The sequence below is a fragment of the Cyphellophora europaea genome (genome assembly GCF_000365145.1).
Source record: "Cyphellophora europaea CBS 101466 unplaced genomic scaffold supercont1.7, whole genome shotgun sequence".
Classification (NCBI taxonomy): Eukaryota; Fungi; Ascomycota; class Eurotiomycetes; order Chaetothyriales; family Cyphellophoraceae; genus Cyphellophora; species Cyphellophora europaea.
This window is the reverse complement of record NW_008481813.1, coordinates 882,030-905,913: the sequence shown is the minus strand read 5'-3', so window position 1 is coordinate 905,913 and position 23,884 is coordinate 882,030. Positions and strand designations below refer to the sequence as shown.

At 54.4% G+C, this 23,884-nt stretch overlaps 8 protein-coding genes across 8 annotated transcripts; 3 read left to right on the top strand and 5 right to left on the bottom strand.

The window, feature by feature from the left end:
- Window positions 1-184: 184 nt before the first annotated feature.
- On the bottom strand, window positions 185-1,540 carry HMPREF1541_07427 (uncharacterized protein; the record flags this gene model as incomplete). Its single annotated transcript, XM_008721751.1, has 1 exon — window positions 185-1,540. One exon carries the CDS (start codon window positions 1,538-1,540, stop codon window positions 185-187), a length of 1,356 nt encoding a protein of 451 aa, XP_008719973.1.
- A 684-nt stretch (window positions 1,541-2,224) lies between these two features.
- HMPREF1541_07426 (uncharacterized protein) lies at window positions 2,225-3,880 on the bottom strand (the record flags this gene model as incomplete). The annotated part of the gene is made up of 1 exon (XM_008721750.1): window positions 2,225-3,880. The coding sequence occupies one exon, from the start codon at window positions 3,878-3,880 to the stop codon at window positions 2,225-2,227; it is 1,656 nt and encodes a 551-aa protein (XP_008719972.1).
- A 331-nt stretch (window positions 3,881-4,211) lies between these two features.
- Window positions 4,212-5,625, bottom strand: HMPREF1541_07425 (uncharacterized protein; the record flags this gene model as incomplete). The annotated part of the gene is made up of 4 exons (XM_008721749.1): window positions 4,212-5,164; window positions 5,210-5,400; window positions 5,455-5,476; window positions 5,523-5,625. 4 exons carry the CDS (start codon window positions 5,623-5,625, stop codon window positions 4,212-4,214), a joined length of 1,269 nt encoding a protein of 422 aa, XP_008719971.1.
- Window positions 5,626-7,320: 1,695 nt separating this feature from the next.
- HMPREF1541_07424 (uncharacterized protein) lies at window positions 7,321-9,531 on the bottom strand (the record flags this gene model as incomplete). Its single annotated transcript, XM_008721748.1, has 1 exon — window positions 7,321-9,531. The coding sequence occupies one exon, from the start codon at window positions 9,529-9,531 to the stop codon at window positions 7,321-7,323; it is 2,211 nt and encodes a 736-aa protein (XP_008719970.1).
- A 1,588-nt stretch (window positions 9,532-11,119) lies between these two features.
- HMPREF1541_07423 (uncharacterized protein) lies at window positions 11,120-12,784 on the bottom strand (the record flags this gene model as incomplete). The annotated part of the gene is made up of 1 exon (XM_008721747.1): window positions 11,120-12,784. One exon carries the CDS (start codon window positions 12,782-12,784, stop codon window positions 11,120-11,122), a length of 1,665 nt encoding a protein of 554 aa, XP_008719969.1.
- An 858-nt stretch (window positions 12,785-13,642) lies between these two features.
- Window positions 13,643-14,668, top strand: HMPREF1541_07422 (uncharacterized protein; the record flags this gene model as incomplete). The annotated part of the gene is made up of 1 exon (XM_008721746.1): window positions 13,643-14,668. The coding sequence occupies one exon, from the start codon at window positions 13,643-13,645 to the stop codon at window positions 14,666-14,668; it is 1,026 nt and encodes a 341-aa protein (XP_008719968.1).
- Window positions 14,669-15,378: 710 nt separating this feature from the next.
- HMPREF1541_07421 (xanthine dehydrogenase) lies at window positions 15,379-19,682 on the top strand (the record flags this gene model as incomplete). The annotated part of the gene is made up of 4 exons (XM_008721745.1): window positions 15,379-17,666; window positions 17,715-18,602; window positions 18,706-19,172; window positions 19,243-19,682. The coding sequence occupies 4 exons, from the start codon at window positions 15,379-15,381 to the stop codon at window positions 19,680-19,682; spliced, it is 4,083 nt and encodes a 1,360-aa protein (XP_008719967.1).
- Window positions 19,683-20,067: 385 nt separating this feature from the next.
- On the top strand, window positions 20,068-23,871 carry HMPREF1541_07420 (uncharacterized protein; the record flags this gene model as incomplete). Its single annotated transcript, XM_008721744.1, has 2 exons — window positions 20,068-20,193; window positions 20,245-23,871. 2 exons carry the CDS (start codon window positions 20,068-20,070, stop codon window positions 23,869-23,871), a joined length of 3,753 nt encoding a protein of 1,250 aa, XP_008719966.1.
- Between the last annotated feature and the right edge of the window lie 13 nt (window positions 23,872-23,884).

Genomic DNA, 23,884 nt, shown 5'->3' with positions numbered 1-23,884 from the left:
ACATGATTCTCAGCAAGGCGACATCTTCCCGAAGCGGCATTGGTATCGGGTATCAAGGCATCGCCACATACCAGGGAGTCGAGCTGATTCTCGAAAAGCACAGATATCAAAAGTGGTCTTGACCAAGGTCTTCCTTTGCCCCACTCGTCTTCGTCTATCTCTCTATCCCCACCCTTATGCTCCCTCACTGCCCTGCCTCAGCATCCACCACCCCACCCTCCCTATCGTCATCGTCATCGTCATCTAGCCGAGTAAACGTCTTCCTCACCTTCGGGTACACGTCCTCGCCATACGTCGCGTTCAGCACCACATGCCCGCTCACGCCGCCGCGCTCGAGCCGCACCCACGTCTCAATCTCCGCCTCGATCTCCCCAACGCCCACGCCCTCGCCCTCGCCTTCGCCTGACTCCATCGTCTTAAGGTCCAGGACTACCTGGCGCGCCCCCCGCTCCCAGCGCCCGTACCCGCCATACCCCGTGTGCCTGCCGAAACAGGCGAAGAGCGGCGGCGGCGGCGGCAGCTCCTTCTGGCTCTGGCCGTGGCCGTGGGGGGCGTTGTGCTTGTCTCCTGATGATGAGGAGGAGGAGGAGGAGGAGGAGGATGCGGGTGTCCGCGACCGCGGCCGCGCTCCACACCAGTCATTCCCATGCTGGTGGCCCGAGAAGACGACCATCAACCCTTCCGTATCCAGCAGAGCCCGCACGAATTCATCGTCGCCATCTTGCGGCGTGAAGGCCGGTTCCTCGTTGAGGCCCGGCTGGCGGTGCGGGTGCACGCCGTGTCCCAAGTCGTCGTCGTCGTCTTCGAGGGCGCGCATGAGTGAGGAAGGGATGTGCACGAAGGCCAGGCTGGGGATGTGGCGCTTGTGCTGCGTCGCGAGGGCGGTGGAGGTGGCGCGGAACCAGGAGACGACGGAGGGGGAGACGACGCTGGGGAGGGGGATGGTGGTGTTGTCGGATTGGAGGCGCTGGTAGGCGCGGCCGCCGCGGGAGTCGAAGAAGTAGAGGATCAGGGATGGGGCGGTGGTGTCGGAGGAGGTTTCGGAGGTGGTGGAGGGGGGGTAGATGGGAAGGTAGTAGTTTGACACGCCGGCGGATGGAGAGGAGAGGTGCTGTTGGGTGTGGCTGAGGGGGTAGCGGTGCTCGCGGGCGAGCAGGGCTGAGGTGGAGAGGTTGTAGTTTATGTCGTGATTGCCATAGGTCGAGGCCCAGGGGATGGCGCGGGAGATGAGGGGCGCGACGAGGAGATCGAGGTAAGATGTGCTGTTGTCCAAGAACGTGTCGTCCCCAGTGATGAGGTCGCCATTGAGGACTACGAGGTCAGGTTTCTCGACATCGAGGAGGGTGGACATGACGGAGAGGGTGGCTGCGTCCTGGCGAGGGCCCCAGGTCGTGTGTTCTGCTTCGCCGAAGTGAAGGTCTTCAAAGATGGAGATTTTGAATTGACCTGAAGCGGGAAACCGCAGGGGCGAAGGGGACTTGTGTGTTTCGAAGTGTCGGCCACTTAGCTGGCCTAACATCCAGAGCAATTGCTCACGCATGACGGCCACGATCAGGAGCGTAGCGACTATAGCGAGGATCGCGATTTGGGACGGATGGAGGCGACGAGGCGTCGGCAGCCACCGGTAAAGCCATTTTTGTAGTCCAGTATCTCGGTACAATGTGGGCATAACGCTTGTCAGGGCACAACAGAGGCGCTCGGTACAGGCGGAGAGATTTCCAGAGACCTGGTACTGGCGGGTCCAGATGAGCTTCAGCTACACAGAGCACGAAGCCAGCAGTAGTAGGTCGCTGCTATCGACATCTTTCGCTTGCCCCATGGACAAGGACAGGACCCGAGAACGCTCGCTTGAAACAATTGCGTATCGGATGGTGCGTTCTGGTGAACGACAAGCATCGATGAGCATCGCTGCCGCGTGGGACACGGTGGTGGTGCTTATATCATTGATGCTGATTGGCTAAACGAGCTGAGTGTCGACCTCCAGCTTGGCCGCCTCAGCTTTGCGAGTTGTTGTATAGCCATCAGGGTTCTCGATTGAGCACCCTGCTCCTTCAAGAGCGCAGCGCTGTGCATCATGACAGCCATGTAAGCGGCATTGCGGCAGTCTGAGTTTCTCTGCTAGAATGCCGCTGCAAAACCGACAGGCGCGCGAGGCTATAGCCGGTAAGAGGTTTCACAGAGGATTTGTTTATATACTAGACGTTGTAATTATGCATTGGGCTTCTCAATACTCGAAGAGCACCTCCTCATCTTCCTCACCACTCATTTGATCTCGCTCAGTCTCTTTCGCTCCATCCACCTCCCCTTCAAGGTCACTCAAGTCCTCATCCACGATGGTCCCGAGATCTCTCTCCTCGAGAAACTGCCTCCCCTGGATCTTTTCCGGTAAATACTCCTGCTTCACTCTTCCACCGAGATAATCGGGATTGTATTTGTACTCCTTCCCATACCCCAAGTCCTTCATCAGCCGCGTCGGCGCGTTTCTGAGGTGCACCGGAATCGGCAAGCCACCTATACCCGGCTCCCTTTCGATCGCCTGCATTGCTGCACTCAAAGCTCGATACGCTCGAGTGCTCTTCTTTGCCTGGCATAGTGCCACGGTCACATGTGCGAGGTTGATGCGGGCCTCTGGCAGACCGACCTTCTCCACAGCCGTATACGCGGCAATGGCAAGCGGAAGCAGAGTGTTGTCTGCAATCCCGACGTCCTCGGAAGCGATGACAATCATGCGGCGTGCAATATACAACGGGTCTTCGCCCGAAGAGAGCATGCGAGCGAGGTAGTACAGGGCGGCATCGGCGCAGGACCCCCGCACGGATTTGTGGAAAGCGCTGATCGTGTCATAGTGTTGATCGCCAGAGCGGTCGTAGACCAGCGTTTTAGTGAGAGCTGATTTGAGGTCTGGGAGACTAAGATCCGGTTGGCGCGTGAGCAGGGAGAGGGAGAGATCCAGGAGATTGAGAGCGGTGCGAGCATCGCCGTCCGAGAAAGTAGCCAGGTATGGCAGAAGAGTTTCGTCCAGTAGGGGAGAGGGGCGGGGCCGGTCTGCGAGCTCCAGCTTCAATGCCCGGGTGAGGATTGAGGTCACGTCCTCGTCCCTGAGCTTGACCAGGGTGAACGTCCTGCAGCGCGAGAGGAGAGCATTTTGAACTTTGAAGCTGGGATTTTCTGTTGTTGCTCCAATGAGTGTAACAGTCCCGGCTTCAACAGGAGCCAGAAACACGTCTTGTTGTGTCTTGCTGAAGCGGTGGATCTCGTCACAAAAGATGATGGTTTTGCGACCAGTGAGGCCGAGTTCTGATTTTGCTTCGCCGAAAATCTTCTTGCATTCTGCGACACCACTGGAGGTGCTGTTTATCTCAACGAAGCGTGAGCCTACCATGTTGGCGATGACGCGAGCTATAGTTGTCTTGCCGGTGCCAGCACCACCCCAGAGAATCATGCTAGGTACTCGGTCGGATTCGATCAGTCCCCGAAGGACACCTTGAGGCCCGACTAACGACTGTCCGCATACCTCGTCAAGAGTTTTCGGGCGCATGCGCTCGGCGAGTGGCGCGGCCTTCTCGAAGGCATTGGGTTTGGAACGTTTCGCGGGCTGCTCGGAACTGGTCGACTGGGAAGTATCATTCTTGTGGGTGTCACTTTCCTCATTCAGAGGTCTCTTGATACTCGAGCTCGGCGGTGCACTGGGAGAGGATGTTGGATGACCATTAAGAGGCTCTTTCCTCGCTATCGGGGTCTTGAAGAAGCTGGATACTGGCGTAGAGCTTCTACTACCGGTGCCATTTTCGGTTTCAATGTAAGATTCGCAGCCTGAATCAAGGTGGTCATTGATACTGGCCTGGCGCACGTTCTTCCCGCAGATCGGGCACGAGACCATATCGTCGCTTCATGCCTCGGTGCTTTGCCTCGGAACGGGAGCGAAGTGGTTCTCGGTGTTGAAAGGTCTTGCGCAGACTGATGCTGTAGAGGGGCAGAAGAAAGTCGATATTCGGAGAAGCCGGGGTTAGAGCCCCGACGCGTCGACGCGTTTCGGGCAAAAGTGCTCGGTGGCGTTGAGCAATTAGTGAATGCGAGAGTCCTTCGGCGCATACATTGCTCTATTAACATTTATCATTTATAGACGGCGATCTCAGCACAATGAGTCTGCAAGAACGTGTGTGGCCGACTTATGGACTACGCAGCATGATATCAGGTGGCCACAGACACATTCATTTCATCCACTTCTTCAGGCCTCTCAGACGCTCCTTCGCCGTCTCTAAAACATCGTCGTTCTTGCACACGGCAAATCTAAGCCAGTCCTCGGCCAGGTGTGCCTTCTCGTCTGTGTAGAATTCTGTTGGAGGAATGGCCGCAACACCCAACTCGACAATCAAAAACCAGCTCATTTTGAAGTCCCTTGGCCGGTCGCGGACTTGCGGGGGAAATTCGTATCCTTCTGGAAGCTTGACCTTAGAAAGATTGGCCAGCACAAAGTACCCGCCCTCTGGTATCGAGTAGGGGATCTCAAGCTCATCAAAGACCTGGCAGAAGCGGTCAACTTTGCCCTTCATCTCAGTAATGGCTGTATCCCAGAAGCCATGCTTGTCCGCCTCCTCGAATCCAATGGCAGCTGCCTCTTGTAATGGTGAGACCGAGGAGTAGCAAATCCGAGTATGAGCTGCGGCCACGTATTTGATCAGCTCGGGTGGGCCGATGAGGTAGCCGACTCGCCAGCCGGTCGCATAGAAGTTCTTGCCAGCAGAGCCTACTGTGAGAGTGATCTTCGCAAGCTCAGGAGAAAGTGTCGCGATTCTAGTGAAAGGAACGTAGTACAGCCGGTCGTAGACCTCGTCTGAGAGAATCAGAACTTCGTGCTTGAGGCAAAGATCGCCGATGCGGGTGAGCTCTTCTTTGGAGAAGACTTTGCCGACGGGGTTGTGCGGTGAGTTGAGAACAATCATTTTGGTCTTCTCGTTGAAAGTCTTCTCTAGTACATCCCAATCAATGGTCCAGTTGGACGCTGACGATGTTCGCTCGGCACCGTCTGCTGGAGGGTGCATGGGGACATATCGCACAGTCCCACCAGGCATCTCGATATTGGATAAATATTGATCGAAGAAGGGTTCGAACACAATCACCTCATCGCCCTGCTCAACGAATCCCATGAAGGCGCTAAGCATGCCTGTACCTGTCAGCATAGGTCCATCCTGCGGCTCTTACCCCGTACCTTCGTTGGCCCCGGTTGTAATTGTAACTTCGGTTTCGGGATCCAGCTTCCGGCCGAAGAACGGGGTGTATGCATCTGCAATAGCCTTCTTCAATCTAGGTCGGCCTTTGGTGGGGGAGTACTGGTTGCACTCAACTCGGTCAAGGGCGCCTTTTGCGGCATCGATGATGAATTGAGGAGGGTTATAGCCGCTGACCCCGGTCAGTATCTTCTCTGGAGTGTCATGCATGACATTGCATACTCACAAAAATCCTTGACCCATGTTCACTGCGGAATATTAGTCTGGTATTTTTGAGCTCTGCGCTCGACGTACCAATGGGCTGCTTTGGTGAGGCAGCAGCAGCCTCGTTGACTATAGACCAGACATCTGGCTTTTGTCCTGCCACCCTCTTTGCGGGCGCAAACTTGATATCCATCCTGGCGGTGGTGGAGAGGTACCTCGGCTGTGTCTGACGCAGTGATGCTGTGAGCGTGATCGCTTTTGTGCAACTGGATAGACGCTGACGGCAGGAACGAGGAATACAAGAGGCAGCAGAAGTCATGGGTATAGTATGAGGCGCAGGTGTCTCCAGCTAGATATCCTTGCGACGCCGATAGTCATCAATCATATGCGCACTTCAATTCGTCGCAGAGACTCGAGCGAAGTCGGATCCCCCACTGCCCCCAAAATGACGCCATTGTAACGGAGCCGAAATAATACCGAGGTTTGTACGGGCGTCGCCTAGTCGCCTCGTTGGCCTGACCTCTTCCAGTACAGAGCAAGCATAGGGTAAGTACGAGGCTCATCGATTCGATATCGGCCAGCTACATACATCAAGCGTTAGGCGCTTGCATATCCTAGTCTTCTTTACATACGGAAAAGGGCGAGCAAGCCAGGTCGAAAATGAGCAATTGTTCGTCAGACCGGATACAATTGTTGGATACTATCTTAACGTCAACAGGCGACTGAAGCGGTAAGTCATCTACATCGCCTCATGTAAATCCGGCCCACGGCATTTTCATATCCAAAATAAGTTTTGACATCCCACCGGCCAACGGCGACCCACATACGACATCCTCTGTGCTTCGTATGCGGAAGCGCAGACGAGATCGAGCCGCCATCTTTCAGCGGGATCTTCTACCTCTTCCCCTTCCGGTGACTGGGCGAAGCCACCAGGAAAGAGATGGGCAGGCCCCTCTTTGACGCCCGCATCCTCGTCCATGCTGACCATTCACCTTCTCCGAAGATCGGGCTCGATGGCGCTTGCATGGACTCCTCGCGCGCAAAGAGGGGGGTCCTCAACATCGCGCTCACATCCGGTTCAGTAAGCATGAGATGTTTCCTCGAGAACACTCCTCGACAACGAAACCTCGCGGTCCGAGGGGCCACTCTCGATTCCCGTGTAACGGGAAAAGGGGGCCTTGTAAATTCGTGAACAGCGGATGTATGATCCGCGAGGGGCAAGCAAGACCTGCTTCGTCCTCGAGAGCCTCGTAGCCTCGCCAACCCAAAAGTGGGCGAGGTATCGGAGGCTATGATCGTAAAATGACTTATCGTTCCACTCCATCACGCAACTCCGGCTTGCGATATGGTGCGCAGGTGCCAGCCGTCTAGAAACCAACACCGCCTTATCTTGAACACTAGAGCCACAGCTCCGAAGAGAGGGCAAGAGCGCAACGGCCAAAAATCTCGAGGAAAACGAGGGCCGTTGAAAGAGCGGGGGGACGGGGCTGGTGGCTATTCTGCCGAAGAAGAGCAGCCACCATTCAAGCGCGCCGGAGAAGGGGCAGGGAAGGAACTCTTGGTCCCTCGGTGTGCGACCGTCTGCTTGGGGTCTGGGTTGTTGTCCTTGGTCATTTGTCCAAGATGACAGCCAGACCGCGGAAGCAGCCACACCGCATGCAGCGCTCAACGCAATACACGCACAAAACTTCAGCGCACCACAGGCTCGCTCTCGTAGGTTAGGGTCGAATCGGAATTCCGGCATCTCCTCCACAAATAACGCTTGCTTTCGCTCCTATCTTCAATAATCCAAAATGATATCGTGTCCAAAATACTATCGCTTGCTTCGGGAGAAATATTCAGTTCATGTTCTCATTCATCAAAATTCAAAATGCTAAGCTCGGCGGTTTCAGATGTAACCGTGCTTTTCATTCGCACCGTAACGGGCGTCAGGTCTCGATTTCGAGTCGTGATACTCATCTTCGGGACTGGCGAAAGGGCTTTGGGAGGCCGGTTTGATTGCTTCGGAGTACTCTGGTGCAGGGTCATTATGCTTGGGCTCCAGGACAGTGGGACCAACATTGTTGATGTAACGATCTTGGTCATCGGAACGGAAATCCGTGGAGCCAACCATCACTCCTGAGCCAGCCGAATTGCGCCTCAGAACCGAACCGCCTTCACCTCGAGATTTGCTGCGACACCAGTATGCTCTGTAGAAAGCAGCACCGGCGCCCAACATGCAGATGAAGACGTACAGTACCAGAACGAACGAGGAGATGATGGTCTCCTGGCGAACGCCGGCTTGCAGATAATCAATGACGCGAGCCACGGCACTCGTGATCTTATCGGTGGCTTTGTCGTCTGGGTCTGCGAGGAAGGGTTGGCTGTCCTTGTCATCTGAGAGACTAGCGAGCGCTCCCACGGAGAACGTATCGTTTGGGAGTGTCGGAAAATCGATGTGTGCATGATCGTGCACCCAAGTGAGCGCCTTCTGTACGCCTTGAACCTTAAGCAGGATCAAGCAGTTTAGGACTTCTTGGATGGGTTCTCTCAGAGGTGTTTTGCCGAATGCAGTATCGAGCACCTTGTTGGTTTCGTCCACAAAAGTGTTCAGAGTATCATTGACTGCATCCGTTGCGGTGCCAACCCAGCCGAGCATGTCCTTGTTGATATCATCGCTGGCTGACTTGATCGCTGAATTGGTGGCGACCTGCCACTGCTCGGAAGCATTATTCAGCTGTGTGACAACCCTGTCTGCAAAGACGCCAACCTGATTGGACAGGCCAGGGACTTGCTTCTCGATCGATTTGAGAAGAATGTATTGGCACAGACAGGAGAAGAGGCCAGCAATGGCAAGCGCGAGTACGAACAGAGCAGCGTCCGTTGTAGCATAAGCGACCGCCCATCTTGTGAGATTCTGACCGCGAGAGGCGTCCTTAATAGCTTCAGGCTCACTGGGAAGACGTGCGAGCTTGAGACCAGCAGTCGAGGTGTACGGCCGTGAGACCAGGTACACCACATCCATAGGGTCGGTCGCACCTTGGCCAACTAGCCGGCTACGCTCTTGCTGGTGACGCCATCTTCGGACCTCGCGAAGACCCATAGGGATCATCGCGAGAACAGCAGCCAGAACGAGGACAGTGATGAAGATCTTCTTGGCGAGCTCAGCCAGATCCATGAGCTTATCGAAGAACTTGTTGATACCATCATCGTCCGTGCAGAAGCTCAACTGTTCCTTGGCAGGCACTGGTAGGAGTGACTGATTGAATTGATAAGTGCCAAGGTTCTGGTCGATGATCTTCTTAATTTCCTCGAACGGGAGACGAATGACACTCTCGGTGGCGTTCTTGACTTGATCAAAATTCGGAAGGGAGTTGTTCAGTTTCTGCAGATCCGCATCAAGCTCAGGTGGCAGCTTGAAATTCTTGATGCCATCGATTTGTTTTGTCAGATCAGGCAGGGCTGGAAGGTTGATTCCTGAACCAAGTCCCAACGTGAGACCTTTGGCTGCATCTTGAACTTTCTTGTACGCATCTGAGAAACCCTTCATGGCATCGCCGATTTCACCACCGACTTTGCTGCCAAGATCGTTGATGTCGGCTTCAGCGCCATCAATAACGTTGATAACGGACCGCAAGCTGCCAGTGACAGCAAAAGTGATCAGACAGAGGTAGGTATTGGTCATCATTCCGATAACGAATACCACAATCTCCTCTACGGCGGTGACGCTCAGTGTCGACATAGACATGAGACCGTTGACGGACTTATCGATGCCAGCAGCAGTAAGGGAATTGACGCCTTGAGACATGTAGTGTGGCATGGAAGCCATGGTGGAACCCATGGCTTCGACGTCGGAGCAAGCAGATAGTGCCTCTCTTCTAGCGGAGGCGACATTGTAGTTGATACCCTGGATAGCGAGTAGGGTTCGGGCAAGGATAAGTAGGAGAAGGATGGTCCATCGATTGATCCAGACCTGTGAAAGACGAGCCCGGAGGCCGAGGTAGGGTGTATCGGAGGGTGCAGTGTGTGGTGCAGACCGAGGTGGGTCTTGGTTGGAGTAGTATTCTCGCATCGCATGACTGCCAGCAGGCATTGATGGAGGAAAAGTGTGGCCAGACATAGCGGGGGATCCGGCAGGGAATAATCTGGTCGATAGTAAGTCTCCTGGTCCTCGAAATGGCTAGTATATCCAAAGAATGAAAGACGCTGGCCAGCAGACAAAAACGTTGAGACGGGTTGGTATGTGTCGGATGGGGGAGTCAACGCCGGTAAAGGAACGAAACCACCAACAAAGGGACAAAGGAAATTCGTCACGGTGAACAAAAGAAAAGAGCTGAAGCACGGAGGGTATAGAGGACTCGTTGTTGGCTATTGACAAAGAAGGAGACAATGGGGAACAATAGGATCAATAAAGCAAGTGAATAGAGGACTGCGCGGCTGGGGGAGGCTTACCGCTTTCCGACTGCCAGATTCCCTCCGCTACCCGACAAAAAGCGCCAGCAAGTCCATTCCACGGCGTTTGGAAACAAACGGCCATGGTCTCGAATGCGGCAGTATCATCGTCCTAGTCGTCGTCGTTGGAAAGTGAAAGCTGGATTCTGGCTGTAGGCGCCTAGCCAAGAATAGACGGCAACCAGGCAAGAGTTCCTGGCCAACCAATCTCTACCTGCGCTTAATTGCCAAACAAAACGTCTTACGGCAGAGATGCCGGATGAGAACACCCTGAGAAGCGCACAGATAGATCAATGGCGCCCGTGGGCCAGGAAGCTTCAGGGCGCGTCCACCTCGACAGCCATCGCCACCTCGTCGCAATCTCGAGTCGCGGGAATGACGTAGTTGTTCAGCTACGCCATCTGAGGCTTGTCACAGACTCGAGAATGCGACGAGATAGCGACGTGGTAGAGGAGGCAATGCAGACGCGCAGCGATGAAATGTAAAAGATGCCTACGAAAAGGAAACTCGAAGAACGACGACGACGAGGTGGCTTTATGAGCTGATCGGCGAAGTTCAGCGAAGCGGCCAAAAACCTGGCAGATGGCGGCGGCAGTACCCGCGCTTCCAGCCAATGAAATTGCATCAAGTTTGCTGCTTGCCATGACGCGATCTCCACAGTTTGGATTACGGTAGTACCAAGTACTTACACAGTACTTACCGTACACAGCACATATAGCAATGAAAAGGAATTCGTATGTCTGAAATCAATAGTTCGGAGGTCTACCTCATGGCCTCTGCAGAATCGCCCTGGTAGCGCAGTAAACGCTACCGGATTGGATAAATCCGTATGTGCATAAACGTCCTCTCACGCCAAGTTCGCGCCCGCGATCGGTATCATGTTTGGGATGAAGTAGTATGCTCAGATCACTTTGGTATCGGTATTGCCAATGGCAATGCAGCGTTCCAAAGACGGTTCTTCCGGGCATGACTTTCGCATCGAATGCGAGTTCTGTGACTTCACGATACGATGTGCCAGATACTGTCACGCAACTTTGGTCGTCGATCGGGCGGCGTGATCATCAGGCGGTGGAGCAAACGTGTCGCGGCTAGTCGCGGCAATAGCAGTGCACGGATGAGCGGGTGTCATGCAAACACGAGCATCCAACACTTTGGTCCGCCGATACGTCGAGTCTCGTCAACATGTACGCTGCGACACAGGTGGCAGTCCAGGTTTGGGAACACGAGTCCAATTCACGAACGGATCGCTTCGAGTCTCAGCGCTGCTCACCTTGGGGTGGCTGGCCTCCCTGCTGTTGAGCAGCCAACGCAGCGTACCACATGGCAGCATAGTTTTGGTAGCCACCATATGCAGCATATGGATCTGCACCGCCAGGAGGTGCGCCACCATGTTCCGCAGGAGGTGCAGCAGATGCAGGATAGCTGGGCTGCTGCGCTGACGGGTACGGATTGGGATTGGCGTAGTCATCACGAGATTCACGTCCCTGGTTGCGACCTCGAGCCTCCTGCAACGAATTAGTCTTGGTCATAATAGGATACATGTCGTGAGCACTCACCACTGCATCTACCTTGGCCATGATCGCACTTTTGGCGGCTTCGATAGCATGTCGTGTCCCGATCAACCCGATTTCACGTTGAACATCACGCCCAGTTGCTGGAGAGACGTTGATCTTGCAGCCACTCGAATTCTGCATCTCCCGGATGGTTTCGCCGCCCTTACCAATCACCATACCAACGCAGTCGCCTGGGATGTAGATGCTGTCGTTGATCTTCTCATGCGAGTCGTCACGCCCGCGACTGCGCAATTCCTTGACACTGATGCCCTTCTGGTCGCTTTCCACAATTTCCATAATCAAGTCGCGCGCGTGCTGTTGGGAAGACATGCTTCCGATCAAGTTGACTGGTCGCATGCCATTAATACTCTGGTTCTCTGCAACAATGTTCACGTGGCAGCCACTGCGGTCCTGTAGATCACGAATCGTCTCTCCACCACGACCAATTATGAGTCCAACAGTGCGATCTGGCACCAAGATTTGGAGACTGTTGCCATCCTTGTCGCCGTCTTTGCTACCATGGCCACCGCTTCCGCCACTGACTACTGGCTGTTTGGATGAACCTCGAGACCGATCCAGAGCGCCGCCACCGCTGCTGCCGCCACCACCACGTTTGGCGCTGTCATTGTCTTCAATGGCGCGGTAGATCTCAGCTTTGGCAGCTGCGCGAGCAGAGCGGGGTCCAGAAATCTTGCAGTGACGTTGACTACCTGCAGTTTCGGGGCCATCCATGAATTGCACTCTCGCCCCGGTCGTCGTTTCAACTCGGCGTAGATTCTCTCCAGCACGACCAATGATTAATCCAACAAGGCCTTTGTCAATGGGAAGGATCTCAGAATCACCATCGCCACCAGACACCTGCGCAGGCGATCGATTGTCTCGGTATGAAGGAGGCGAATAGCGACCGCCACGGCCAGGTGAGTATGATCGTTCACGAAATCCTCTCTCATTTCCTCCTCTTCGATCGTCACGGTAGGGGTTGAAGCTATCACGATAATCATCACGCATACGAGGAGGAGATCGAGATGGGGAGCGAGAGCGACGATAGCTGCGGCTAGCGGCACGAGGATCGTTGTTACGGGAGCCCGGGCGGTGGGGGTCATAAGCGTCGCGAGCCTTGGACAGAGCTTCGTTGAGACTGACTGAGCCAGAGTTGACAGGGTTGATGCCAGCCAAATCTACGCTTCCCGAGCTGATGGGCTGAGGCAGGCCATAAGGAGCTGGCGCACCGGGAGGCGTCGCATACTGCGGTGGGGGAGGATAACCGGTTCCTGGGATCGGAGGAGGTGCACCTGGAGGTGCTTGTGAGGGGGTACTGCCCTGGCGCTGAGCTGCCAGCGCAGCGAGAATATTTTGAATGTCGGCCATACGCCAAAGGAGTCAAGGCGTCCGAGCTTACTTGCAGCCGGGTCAAGAGGGTTGGCACGCACAAACACGAGCAACGACAAAGATATCTGCTATGCTGTTCAGGAATCAGAACACCGTGCTGGTAGTCTGATGTTGATGCGACCAACGACTTGTTCGTGGTCAGGTGTCAAAAGAAGATGCAGAATCAAAAGGTGGCAGCAGGAGTGGGGCTGCGTTGAAATCGACCTGCGTTCAGAACAAGTATGCCAAGCCTAGGCTAGGCCAGCAAAGGTATGGCGCAGTTGCCTTGCTCCTCCCACTCTCAACATCACCACATCCATTGTTTACACTCACTTCAACCTTACTTCACATGCAAGTCGAGCCCAAGTCAGTAAAATACTCTACAGCTACAGATGACCGAAGCTGGATCTTACAAGACCCGTGAACCACCTGTCCAAGATGTTGCAGCTATATCTGTGGCTTGCACCCCAAGCTACCCACCTATGACTTGAGTACGACACATTTGCATCTCTCTATTCCAGTCGCAGAGCTTGAGTCTGAGTTACGTAGGCCGCAAATATCTGGTTTATTACCCTCAAGGCTGGCGCTATGAATGTATGCACTGGCATTGTGCCTGCAGACAGGTAAAGTGAATTATCCCTTTCACACGTTCAGCTTTGCGGTGATGCTGTATTCACGTCCTAAAGATGCTATTCATACACATGTCTTACTATATGATCTCCTCTAAACACGCTGTACATGCCATCGTTTATCTTGCAATCAGACCTTAGCAATTTGCGCCTTCTTGTCTCTGCTGCTGCGTTGTATTGTGGTTATTGTGTCTCTTGAGCAACAATGGGCAACCAAACAAGCTCCACCATGCCAGGCGCCTTCCCAGAGCTTTCTCCTCCACCATCACCTCCTGCAGACATGAAGCGCCAGAACATGTCAAAGTCTAAGAAGACAAAGAAGAAGGCAGAAAAGAAAGAGAGACAGCAGGAGCAGGAGGAAGAGCACGTCCTTGATGACAGCCACCACCAAGGGAGTACGAATGAGTCACAGCAATTCCCTACTCCAAACGCTTCCGCCGACCTCGCCACTCCCGCCAACACCGCGGCTTCTTCTCTCGCGTCCCTCAATCCCGAAGCAGCGACATTCAGAATGCCAACTATTCCAGAGGAGGCTGGGCAAGTGGTTCCGACCAACGGACGTCCATTCAGCTTCGACAGTGGCAATCGAGTGCTGATCTGCCGCCTTCCAAGCTGCGACAAACAGACTAGTGCCTTCGACGGTAAAAGCGTTGCCTGCCCTGCCTGTGGCCCCAATAGTCTTGTCCGCTACTGCAGCAAAGAGCACATGTATGCTGATACTCGACTACATTTCCTCTATTACTGTGGTCGATTCCCCGTCTTCGAACCAATCGACCAGAATACGCTGGCACCGGCGCGAGCAAGACAGCCGCGACCTTATCTACGGCCCACCCCGGGTGCTAACCTGCACACCATTGAGCATCACCGCCAGGCTGTGTATTTTGCGATGGAGGGAGACAACAGTGGCGATTATTTTATCTTCGACGACATCCATCTCCTCCGCGAGATTGATACACCGACGCTGGACCAGGTGGGGTCGTGCCGGGGTAAAGGAGACCTGGTCGCCCGCATTGTGCCGCCTGAGAACGAGGACGTCCATGACCACCGCAAACAGCGGTTCCGTCTCCTGGTCGTCCGTTGCTTAAACTCTGGTGCAAGCAATGAGCAGGGTCTGAAAGATTGCATCGACCTAGCAGCAATGATCAGGCAGGACCTAGTCAATCGTGGATCGTGGAGTGAAGACATGATCACATACCTGACCATGCAGATGAAGCAGGAGTTTGGCTTCCAACTGCCAGAGGACATGATGCGCTGAGAAATAGAAACGATCGCCTGGAAGAGGCTGCGAACGACTAGACATGAGATTTTCAGGAGTAGACCCCTGACGAGAGAGGCAGGATTACCACAGACAGGCTACGAATCAACGACTAATACCCATGCATGTTCCGCACACACTTACACCCCTTATATATTGTGCCCGTATGGTCTTCCCTTGTATCAACCCACAGCTGTTTTTAATGTACCGTGTCCTCCCTTTGAAATATTGCAGCGCTTCTGTGCAGTTGTCGACAGGGTCTGCCGCGTGATGTTCATTTGGCGGCCTCTATATTTACACAAGATTCATGAAAATGTATACAAAATCCGAAGCAAGGCAGAACCTATTCCTTTTCGATCCGTGCTTGCCTACTAATTGGTACGAAGCGCCGTCGGCGGCTTCCGGGCAACGGCCAAGTCCGCCTGGGCAATGACGCGCAGCGGCAAACATGTGCAACAGTGCCAGTACGAACTGATTATCATCTAGATTACCCTGATTCGTTTATCGTTGGCATGCTCTTTGATGTAAGACAGGCAAAAGCAATCCACCTGATAAGATCACCCGCGAATCATGCTGTAGCTCAGTGGTTGTACGCTGTGCATCGGTGGCCGCCTCCCCGCATATTTTATGTCTGGCCCCCCACCTGCGTGAGAGACTGCTAAATGAACGGTAGACCTGCATGCTGCGTTTGAGCTGTCCACCACGCGACAATGGCTCCAGGCATTATTGAGCCCGTTGCTAATGGCGACAAGGTCGTGTCATTGGCTTCACTGACTGCTAGCTACGATGATTCCCTAACCTTCGCCATCAATGGCACTATCGTGACGCTTGACAGCATCGATCCTGAGGTTACCTTACTCGAATACCTACGTGGCATTGGCCTCACTGGCACGAAGCTAGGATGCGCAGAAGGAGGATGCGGTGCTTGCACCGTCGTGGTTTCCCAGATGAATCCTACGACGAAGAAGCTATATCATGCGTCCGTCAACGCTTGCCTTGCGCCGCTCGTCAGCGTTGATGGCAAGCATGTCATTACCGTGGAGGGCATTGGTAGCTCGAAGAACCCTCATCCTGCCCAGCAACGCATTGCCATCAATAACGGCAGCCAGTGCGGCTTCTGCACACCTGGTATCGTCATGAGCCTGTACGCATTGCTCAGGAACAGCGGCCCGGAGCCCAGTGAACACGAGGTCGAGGAGGCCTTTGACGGAAACCTTTGCAGATGCACTGGTTATCGTCCCATCCTAGACGCGGCTCAGTCCTTCAACAAGGGTTGTGGCAAGTCGGTCGCCAATGGAGGCTCTGGATGCTGCATGGAGAATGGCGGGTCATGCAACGGCGCGACCAACGGTGAGGTCAGCAGCCAACCAGAGAAGAAGTTTACACCTCCTTCATTTGTCCACTATGACAAGGACACCGAGCTCATATTCCCGCCGGCACTCAGGAAGCATCAATTCAAGCCCCTAGCATTAGGCAATAAACGGAAGAAGTGGTACAGACCATCGACGCTGCAGGAGCTACTAGAGATCAAAGATACCTTCCCGGCTGCAAAATTAATTGGCGGCAGTACCGAAACCCAGATCGAGATCAAGTTCAAGGCGACAGAATATTCTACGTCGGTGTACGTGGGAGACATTGCAGAGCTCCGCCAATACTCCTTCCACGACGACTATCTCGAGATCGGCGGAAATGTGGCCCTCACCGATCTCGAGAACATATGTGACGAAGCAGTCAAGCACTATGGAGATGTCAAATCTCAGCCTTTCCTTGCAATCAAAAAGGCCATCCGCTATTTCGCTGGTAGACAGATCAGGAACGTGGGTACTCCAGCTGGCAATCTGGCCACCGCATCGCCCATATCAGATCTCAACCCTGTGTTTGTTGCCACAAAGTCGACGATGGTCGCCAAATCCTTGAAGAAGACCACCGAGCTACCTATGGATTCGTTCTTTAAGAGCTATCGGAAGACGGCTTTACCAGAGGATGCGATTATCGCTGCCATGAGAATACCGGTCGCTGCAGAGAAGGGCGAATACATCAGAACATACAAGCAGGCAAAGCGGAAGGATGACGATATTGCCATTGTCAATGCTTGCCTCAGAGTCGCTCTAGATGAGTCACAGGTCGTCCAAAGCGCCAGCCTGGTGTACGGAGGCATGGCGCCTGTCACTATTGCAGCGACAAATGCTATGCAGTTCTTGAGTGGCAAGAAGTTGTCCGATCTGAAGACACTGGAGGGAGTCATGAGTGCTCTCGAAACCGACTTCAATCTGCCATTTGGCGTACCGGGTGGTATGGCCACTTACCGGAAGTCCCTGGCACTTGGATTCTTCTACAGGTTCTATCACGATATTATGGCGGAGCTCGCGGACACCGAGACGCTCCGAGATAAAGAAGCTATCGAGGAAATCGAAAGAAGTATCTCTTCGGGTAAGAAGGACCACGATGCTTCCATCGCATACTCAGCCAAGGTCATGGGCAAGGCCAACCCTCATGTTGCAGCACTCAAACAGTGCACTGGAGAGGCTCAGTATACCGACGATATTCCGCACCAGAAGAACGAGTTGATCGGTCGACTGGTGTTATCTACAAAGGCACACGCAAAGCTGTTGAAAGTCGACCCTGAACCTGCGCTCGCTATGCCTGGCGTCGTTGCATGGGTAGACCGTCATGACGTGGTTAGTCCTCGTGCCAACTGGTGGGGGGCTCCTGTCTGTGACGAAGTGTTCTTTGCCGAGGACGAGGTCTTCACTGCCGGTCAGCCTATTGGTATGATCCTTGCTTCTACTGCACAACAAGCCGAGGCAGCGGCACGGAAAGTTCTTATCACGTACGAGGACCTCCCAGCCATCTTCACCATCGAAGAAGCGATTGAAGCGGAAAGCTTTTTCTCGCATTACCGCTATATCAAAAAAGGCGATACAGAGAAAGCTTTCAAGGAGTGCGACCACGTCATATCTGGAACCACGCGAATGGGTGGTCAAGAACATTTCTACCTGTAAGTTTACGGCCCTTACCCTTATGCTAACCGTACTGATGAAGCCAGCGAGACGAATGCCACGGTGGCAATCCCCAAGCCCGAGGATGGTGAAATGGAGATCTGGTCGAGCACTCAAAACACGACCGAGGTACAGGCCTACGCTGCACAGGCGACAGGAGTAGCAAACAACAAGATCGTCGCCAAGGTCAAGCGCCTGGGCGGCGGTTTTGGTGGCAAAGAGACGCGGTCAATGCAGTTGTCAACGATTTGTGCCGTCGCCGCAAATAAGGCGAAGCGGCCGGTGAGGTGTATGCTAAACCGTGACGAAGACATCATGACTTCAGGGCAACGGCACCCTTTCCTTGGTGTCTGGAAAATCGGAGTCAACAAGGACGGTAAGATTCAAGCACTCGAGGCTAATGTGTTCAACAACGGCGGGTGGTCGCAGGACCTGTCTGCCGCGGTGGTCGATCGTGCATTGTCCCACATCGATGGCGTGTACAACATCCCGAACGTGAACGTGCACGGACGAGCATGCAAAACGAACACGGTCTCGAATAGCGCCTTCCGTGGATTTGGCGGTCCTCAAGGCATGTTCATAGCCGAGTCGTATATGGCCGAAGTTGCCGATCACCTAAAGATGCCTATTGAGAAACTGCAGGAGATCAACATGTACAAGCCTGGAGACATCACGCACTTCAACCAGAAGCTTGAAGATTTCTTTGTTCCGCACATGTGGAAGCAAGTGATAACGGAGGCTGCGTATGAGGAGAGACGAAAAGCAGTGGCAGAGTTCAACAACACGCACAAGTGGCAGAAGAAGGGTCTTGCCATTATCCCGACCAAGTTCGGCATTTCTTTCACGGCTCTGTTCCTCAACCAGGCAGGCTGCTTGATCCATATCTACCACGATGGCTCGATCCTGGTGGCGCATGGAGGCATAGAGATGGGCCAGTAAGTTCCTCGAGACCCCAAACTGTCATCACCCAGTCCCTTTTTGCTCTCGTTGTGCCCCTGGCTTGAGTGTGATACTGATCTTTCTCTTCCCATTTTACAGAGGACTTCACACGAAGATCTGCATGATTGTCGCGGAGAGTCTGCAGGTGCCGCTGGAAAGCGTTCATATCTCAGAAACCGCGACGAACACGGTTCCCAACGCTTCGTCGACTGCCGCCTCGGCGTCATCGGACTTGAACGGCTATGCTGCGTATAATGCGTGTGCTCAGCTGAACGAGCGTTTGCAGCCATATCGCGAGAAATTAGGTCCAAAAGCGACCATGAAGGATATTGCTCACGCCGCATACTTCGACCGAGTCAACTTGTCGGCTCAGGGCTTCTACAAGACTCCAGACATTGGCTACACCTGGGGCCCATATCCGGATGATCCGAATAAGGAGAACACGGGTCTGATGTACTTCTACTTTACGCAAGGTGTCACCGCCTCGGAGGTGTTGATCGACACTCTTACCGGGGACTGGACCCCTCTAAGGACTGATATCAAGATGGACGTTGGCCAATCCATCAGTAAGTCACGCTCTCCCTGTACGGCAGGAGCAATTCAGGCCCCTGATTTATCGGTTGCTAATATATTCAGACCCATCGATAGATTATGGCCAGATTGAAGGCGCATACGTTCAGGGACAAGGTCTTTTCACGACTGAAGAGTCGCTCTGGCATCGTCAAAGCGGCCAGATCTTTACACGAGGACCCGGAGCATACAAGATACCCGGCTTCCGAGACATCCCTCAGGTCTTCAATGTCAGTCTCCTGAAAGACGTGGAGTGGAAAAACCTGCGTACGATCAAACGTTCGAGAGGTGTCGGCGAACCACCCTTGTTCATGGGCGCTGCTGTGTTCTTTGCTATCAGAGATGCACTCGTGGCAGCACGCAAGCAATGGGGTGAGGAGGAGGTATTGAGTCTCAAAAGTCCGGCTACACCCGAGCGCATCAGAATCAGCTGCGCAGATCCTATATTGAAGAGGGCGGAAGTGTTGCCTAAGGAAGGCGAGAAGTCATTCTTTATTTCGATATAGCGAGCTGTAGAGTAGAAGAGTGGTCGAACAAGTCAAATGGACTCACCAACAACCTCTATTCAGAAAAGATGTACCAGTCACAATACGATCTCCGTTCCACGCGAACCTGATTACTTAGGGGTGTGCGTTCTTCTCAGTCTTCTGCGATGGTGCGCAGCATGAGCCAACGCGGCGAGGCTCGGCCAATAGACCAATCAGAGCGGCCAAGCCATCTGCGCTAAACCCGAGTCGTCAAGCCCCTGCTCGACAAGTCCAAGGCTGCCATGCCCCTCTCACCTCCTCTACGATGCCATGAATCTAATGACTGTTCCTTCAAACGCCTCAGAGGCTTGATCGGTCACGGAGCATTCGGATCAGTGACTCGTCATATCTCTGACAGCCACCAATGGCGCCTCCTGGGACGACCCTTGATTCGAACGGATTCTATCTCGGCCCGTCGACTATCATTGATCGAGAGATGTGTGCTCCCACGCCCGAATCAATCACTGACGACCCTGGAAGCGAAGCTGAGGTAAGTGGTGTCCGTATACTCTCGCACTGCGCTCTCTAACCAGTGGATTAGCCACCCTCTGCAGCATCGCCACGTACCCCCGTTAATGCCGAGATCCGAGCATCTCACGGTCACTCAACTAAGCTCATAGCTTTTGGGTCATTCAGGCTCTCACGCAACGATACAGACCGCCGTGAGTGGCAGATACAGGATGGTTCCGTGTCCCTGCCATTCCCACCAGCAGTTCTCGTTGAGTCCCAGAGGCGGGGTTGGCTCCGCTTGGAAGTGGTCGAGCATGTCAGCCACCCAGATTTCGCAACATGTCGCATCTACTTGTTACCAGAGGATGTTGACAGATCTATTCGAGCATCACCAAAGCCATTCCGCAAGGTGATCAAATGGCTCATTCCTTTCGTCGACATATCTCCAGCCGGGTGGACTGCAGAGTGGCACGAACAGATCCCACCTCACAAATACGGTTTGCCTTCAGCCGACCAAGAGGAATCGCTCTTCTACATCTTCAACACCCTCGACTCGCCGACAGTTCATGACTTCGATGGCTCCTCATATGCGCGTGATGCCATGGATCATCTTCTGGGTGACAGCGTTGGTGGCCTGATAACAAAGCTTTATCCATACCAGAAGCGCTCCGTGGCATCTATGCTACGAAGAGAGGAGAGCCCCGTCAAGTCTCAAGACGCCAGGAAACCTCAGTACATTGACCTCGAGGGCAACAAATTCTACATGGATGTCTTCGAAGGCGTAGTTGTTCGACACTCTCAGCTTTACGTTGAACCAAGAGGAGGCATTCTCGCTGAGACCATGGGCTACGGCAAGACACTGGCTTGTATAGCTCTCATCCTTGCCACACGCGGCTTCTATCCACGGGTACCCGAAGCTCGAATTGAGCGGTCGGAGACACCTCTCTATCCGACCACTCCTAGCCTTTTGAGCATGGCGGCCAGATCGCTGAGGCACAAAGGTCTGCCCTGGAAGGCTGAATTGCATGCTCTAAGAGCGCAAGGCTATCATTATGATAAATGCTTGGAAGAGTTGCAGAAGTACCAGCGTGAATTTGGCGAGCCTATATTTCATCCGACCACACCCGGACGCAAGGCTAGCAAGCGAGAGTCCGAGAGGACCCTCCGGCTTTGCAACGCTACATTGGTGATAGTCCCACCAAATTTAATCGTGCAGTGGCAACATGAGATTCGCAAGCATACAGAGGCTGGGGCCCTTGACGTACTAGTCATCGACATGAGCACGAAGAAGATCCCGGATTGGGACGTACTGGTGGCTTACGACATTGTCCTTATCTCAAAAAATCGCCTTGACCAAGAGTATCGCGACGATGATCTGAATCAAGGGAAGAGGTTCAAGGGTTCCGATAGAGTCTCATCATCTTTGACTGAGGTCCGCTGGCTGCGCGTCATCTGCGACGAGGGTCACTCCTTCGCAAGCTCAACGGCTAGGACCAGGACGATGGCAATGCTCGACAAGCTTTCCATCGAACGACGATGGATTATATCTGGAACTCCTTCAAGCTCCTTGATCGGAGTAGACGTCAATTTGGCTGCAGATGAGACTCGGAGAGGGCGACGCAGGGACTCTATGGAACAAGCCCTTGAACAACGGCGTCTGCCTGACTCTGCCAAGCAAGAAGAAAAGGACATGGACCGCCTGCGCCTCATCGTCGTGAACTTCCTCAAAGTTCAGCCATGGGCCAACCAGAAGGGAGCCGACCAAGCCAGTTGGAGGAAATATCTCTCACCCTTCGATGCAGACGGTAATCGACGGTGTGCTCCTGGCTTAAGGCCTTTGTTACAGAGTCTGATGGTTCGTCACCGAATCAGGGATATCGATCTAGATGTAACACTGCCGCCCTTGCACAACAACACGGTCTATCTGGAGCCCTCGTACTACGACAAGCTCGCGCTAAACATGTTCATACTTGTCCTCACATCGAATGCTATCACCTCTGAGAGAACCGATGAAGACTACATGCACCACCCAAAGAACAGGAAGAATCTCGATCTACTTATCAGTAATCTGCGGCAGTCGACCTTTCACTGGGTGGGCTTCACCGAAGAGCAGATCCAGGAAACGCTCAAAGTCTGCAACAACTACTTTGACCAGCATCTAGACACCCTGTCCGACGCAGATGCCTGTTTGCTGACGCAAGCCATCATGCACGCTGAGCATGCATCTGGTGACCCAGGCTGGCGAGCATTTTCGAAACTCCATGAAATCGGTGTCTATGTCGAGCACTTCCCGCAAGAGGCAGCTAGAGCCTGGTCGCTGCATGGCCAAGGCGGCAATTCACTGCTCATGGGTACGGTACAAGCCCGCGAAGCACAAAAGTACGTGCACAGCCACCTGCATGAGCCAGATCCCGCGTCCGGACTGGTTGGCGCTGGCATGCGCGCCATGATCGATGCCCATAGACGTGCTGCTGAAGAAGAGAGTCAAAAGTCCAAATCCACCAAGCCTGGAGCCACCACAGCTACCGCCAGTGGCGCGCAGCAACCACCAGGCGTCTCCGAGGAGCCCAAAGTCCGGCCATCCCTTTCGAAGCCGCTCTCCAGCACGACGAACAAGTCGCCCTCGCCACGAAAACGTGCCCTCTCATCACCTACTGCTGCTGCTGCATCGTCCTCAATCGCCGCCAACCCCGTGCTAGCCGCTCCCAAAATCACCGGCTTCACCTCCGCCAAGCTCACCTACCTCTGCACATCCCTCCTCTCCCTCCCACCCCAAACCAAGTCCCTCATCTTCTACGACGCCAACAACACAGCCTTCTGGCTCGCCGAAGCGCTCGAGCTCCTCGGCATCCCCTTCCTCATCTACAGCAACACGCTCCCGCCGTCCACGCGCGCCAAGTACCTCAGCATGTTCAACACGGAATCGCGCTGGCGCGTGCTGCTCATGGACCTCAAGCAGGCCAGCACGGGCCTGCACGTCGCGAGCGCCAGCCGCGTCTGGATCGTCACGCCCATCTGGCGCCGCGAGGTCGAGGCCCAGGCCATCAAGCGCGCCCACCGGATTGGCCAGACGCGCGAGGTCCATGTCGAGACCCTCGTGCTGCGCGGCACCATCGAGGAGCGTCTGTGGCGCCGGCGCAAGGGCGTCACTGAAGCGGAGGTGCGCAGGCTGGCTGCGGTGGCGGGTGGTGGAGCGGCGGGCGCAGGAAGCACGGCGGCGCAGAGTATTGGGAGTGGTGGCTGGTTGGAGGACGATGGCGTGGTGGGCATCATCAAGAACGAGGGGTTCCTGGACTTGGCGCAGGGCCAGAATGGGGATGGCACGGAGGCCGCGTGTCGCCTGGAGGCGGCGGTGCCACTGTTCTTGCGCCAGCAGGAGGGTGACGCGGACGAGCGCGCCGCGTTGGGTGGCGATGGCGAGGAGGCTGCGGTAGGGCAGCCGAGGGAGAGGGAGAGGAAGAGGCGAAAGAACAAGAGCGTGGTGAGCTTTGTGGATGTGCCGTCTGCTTCGGGAGTGGCGCCTCCGACGCCGCCGGAGTCGAGCCATGGGTATCGAAGTATCTTTGGTGGTGTTGGTGTTGGTGTTGGTGTTGGAGCTGGTGTTGGCGTTGATGCTCGTGCCGAGCGACTTGAAGTCCCGGGTCAGGCGTCAGTTGGACAGAAGAGTGTGGGGTTTGTCATCGAGGTTCCTGGAGGCCAGAGCCAGCGCCAGGAATAGTGGAATCTCAGGA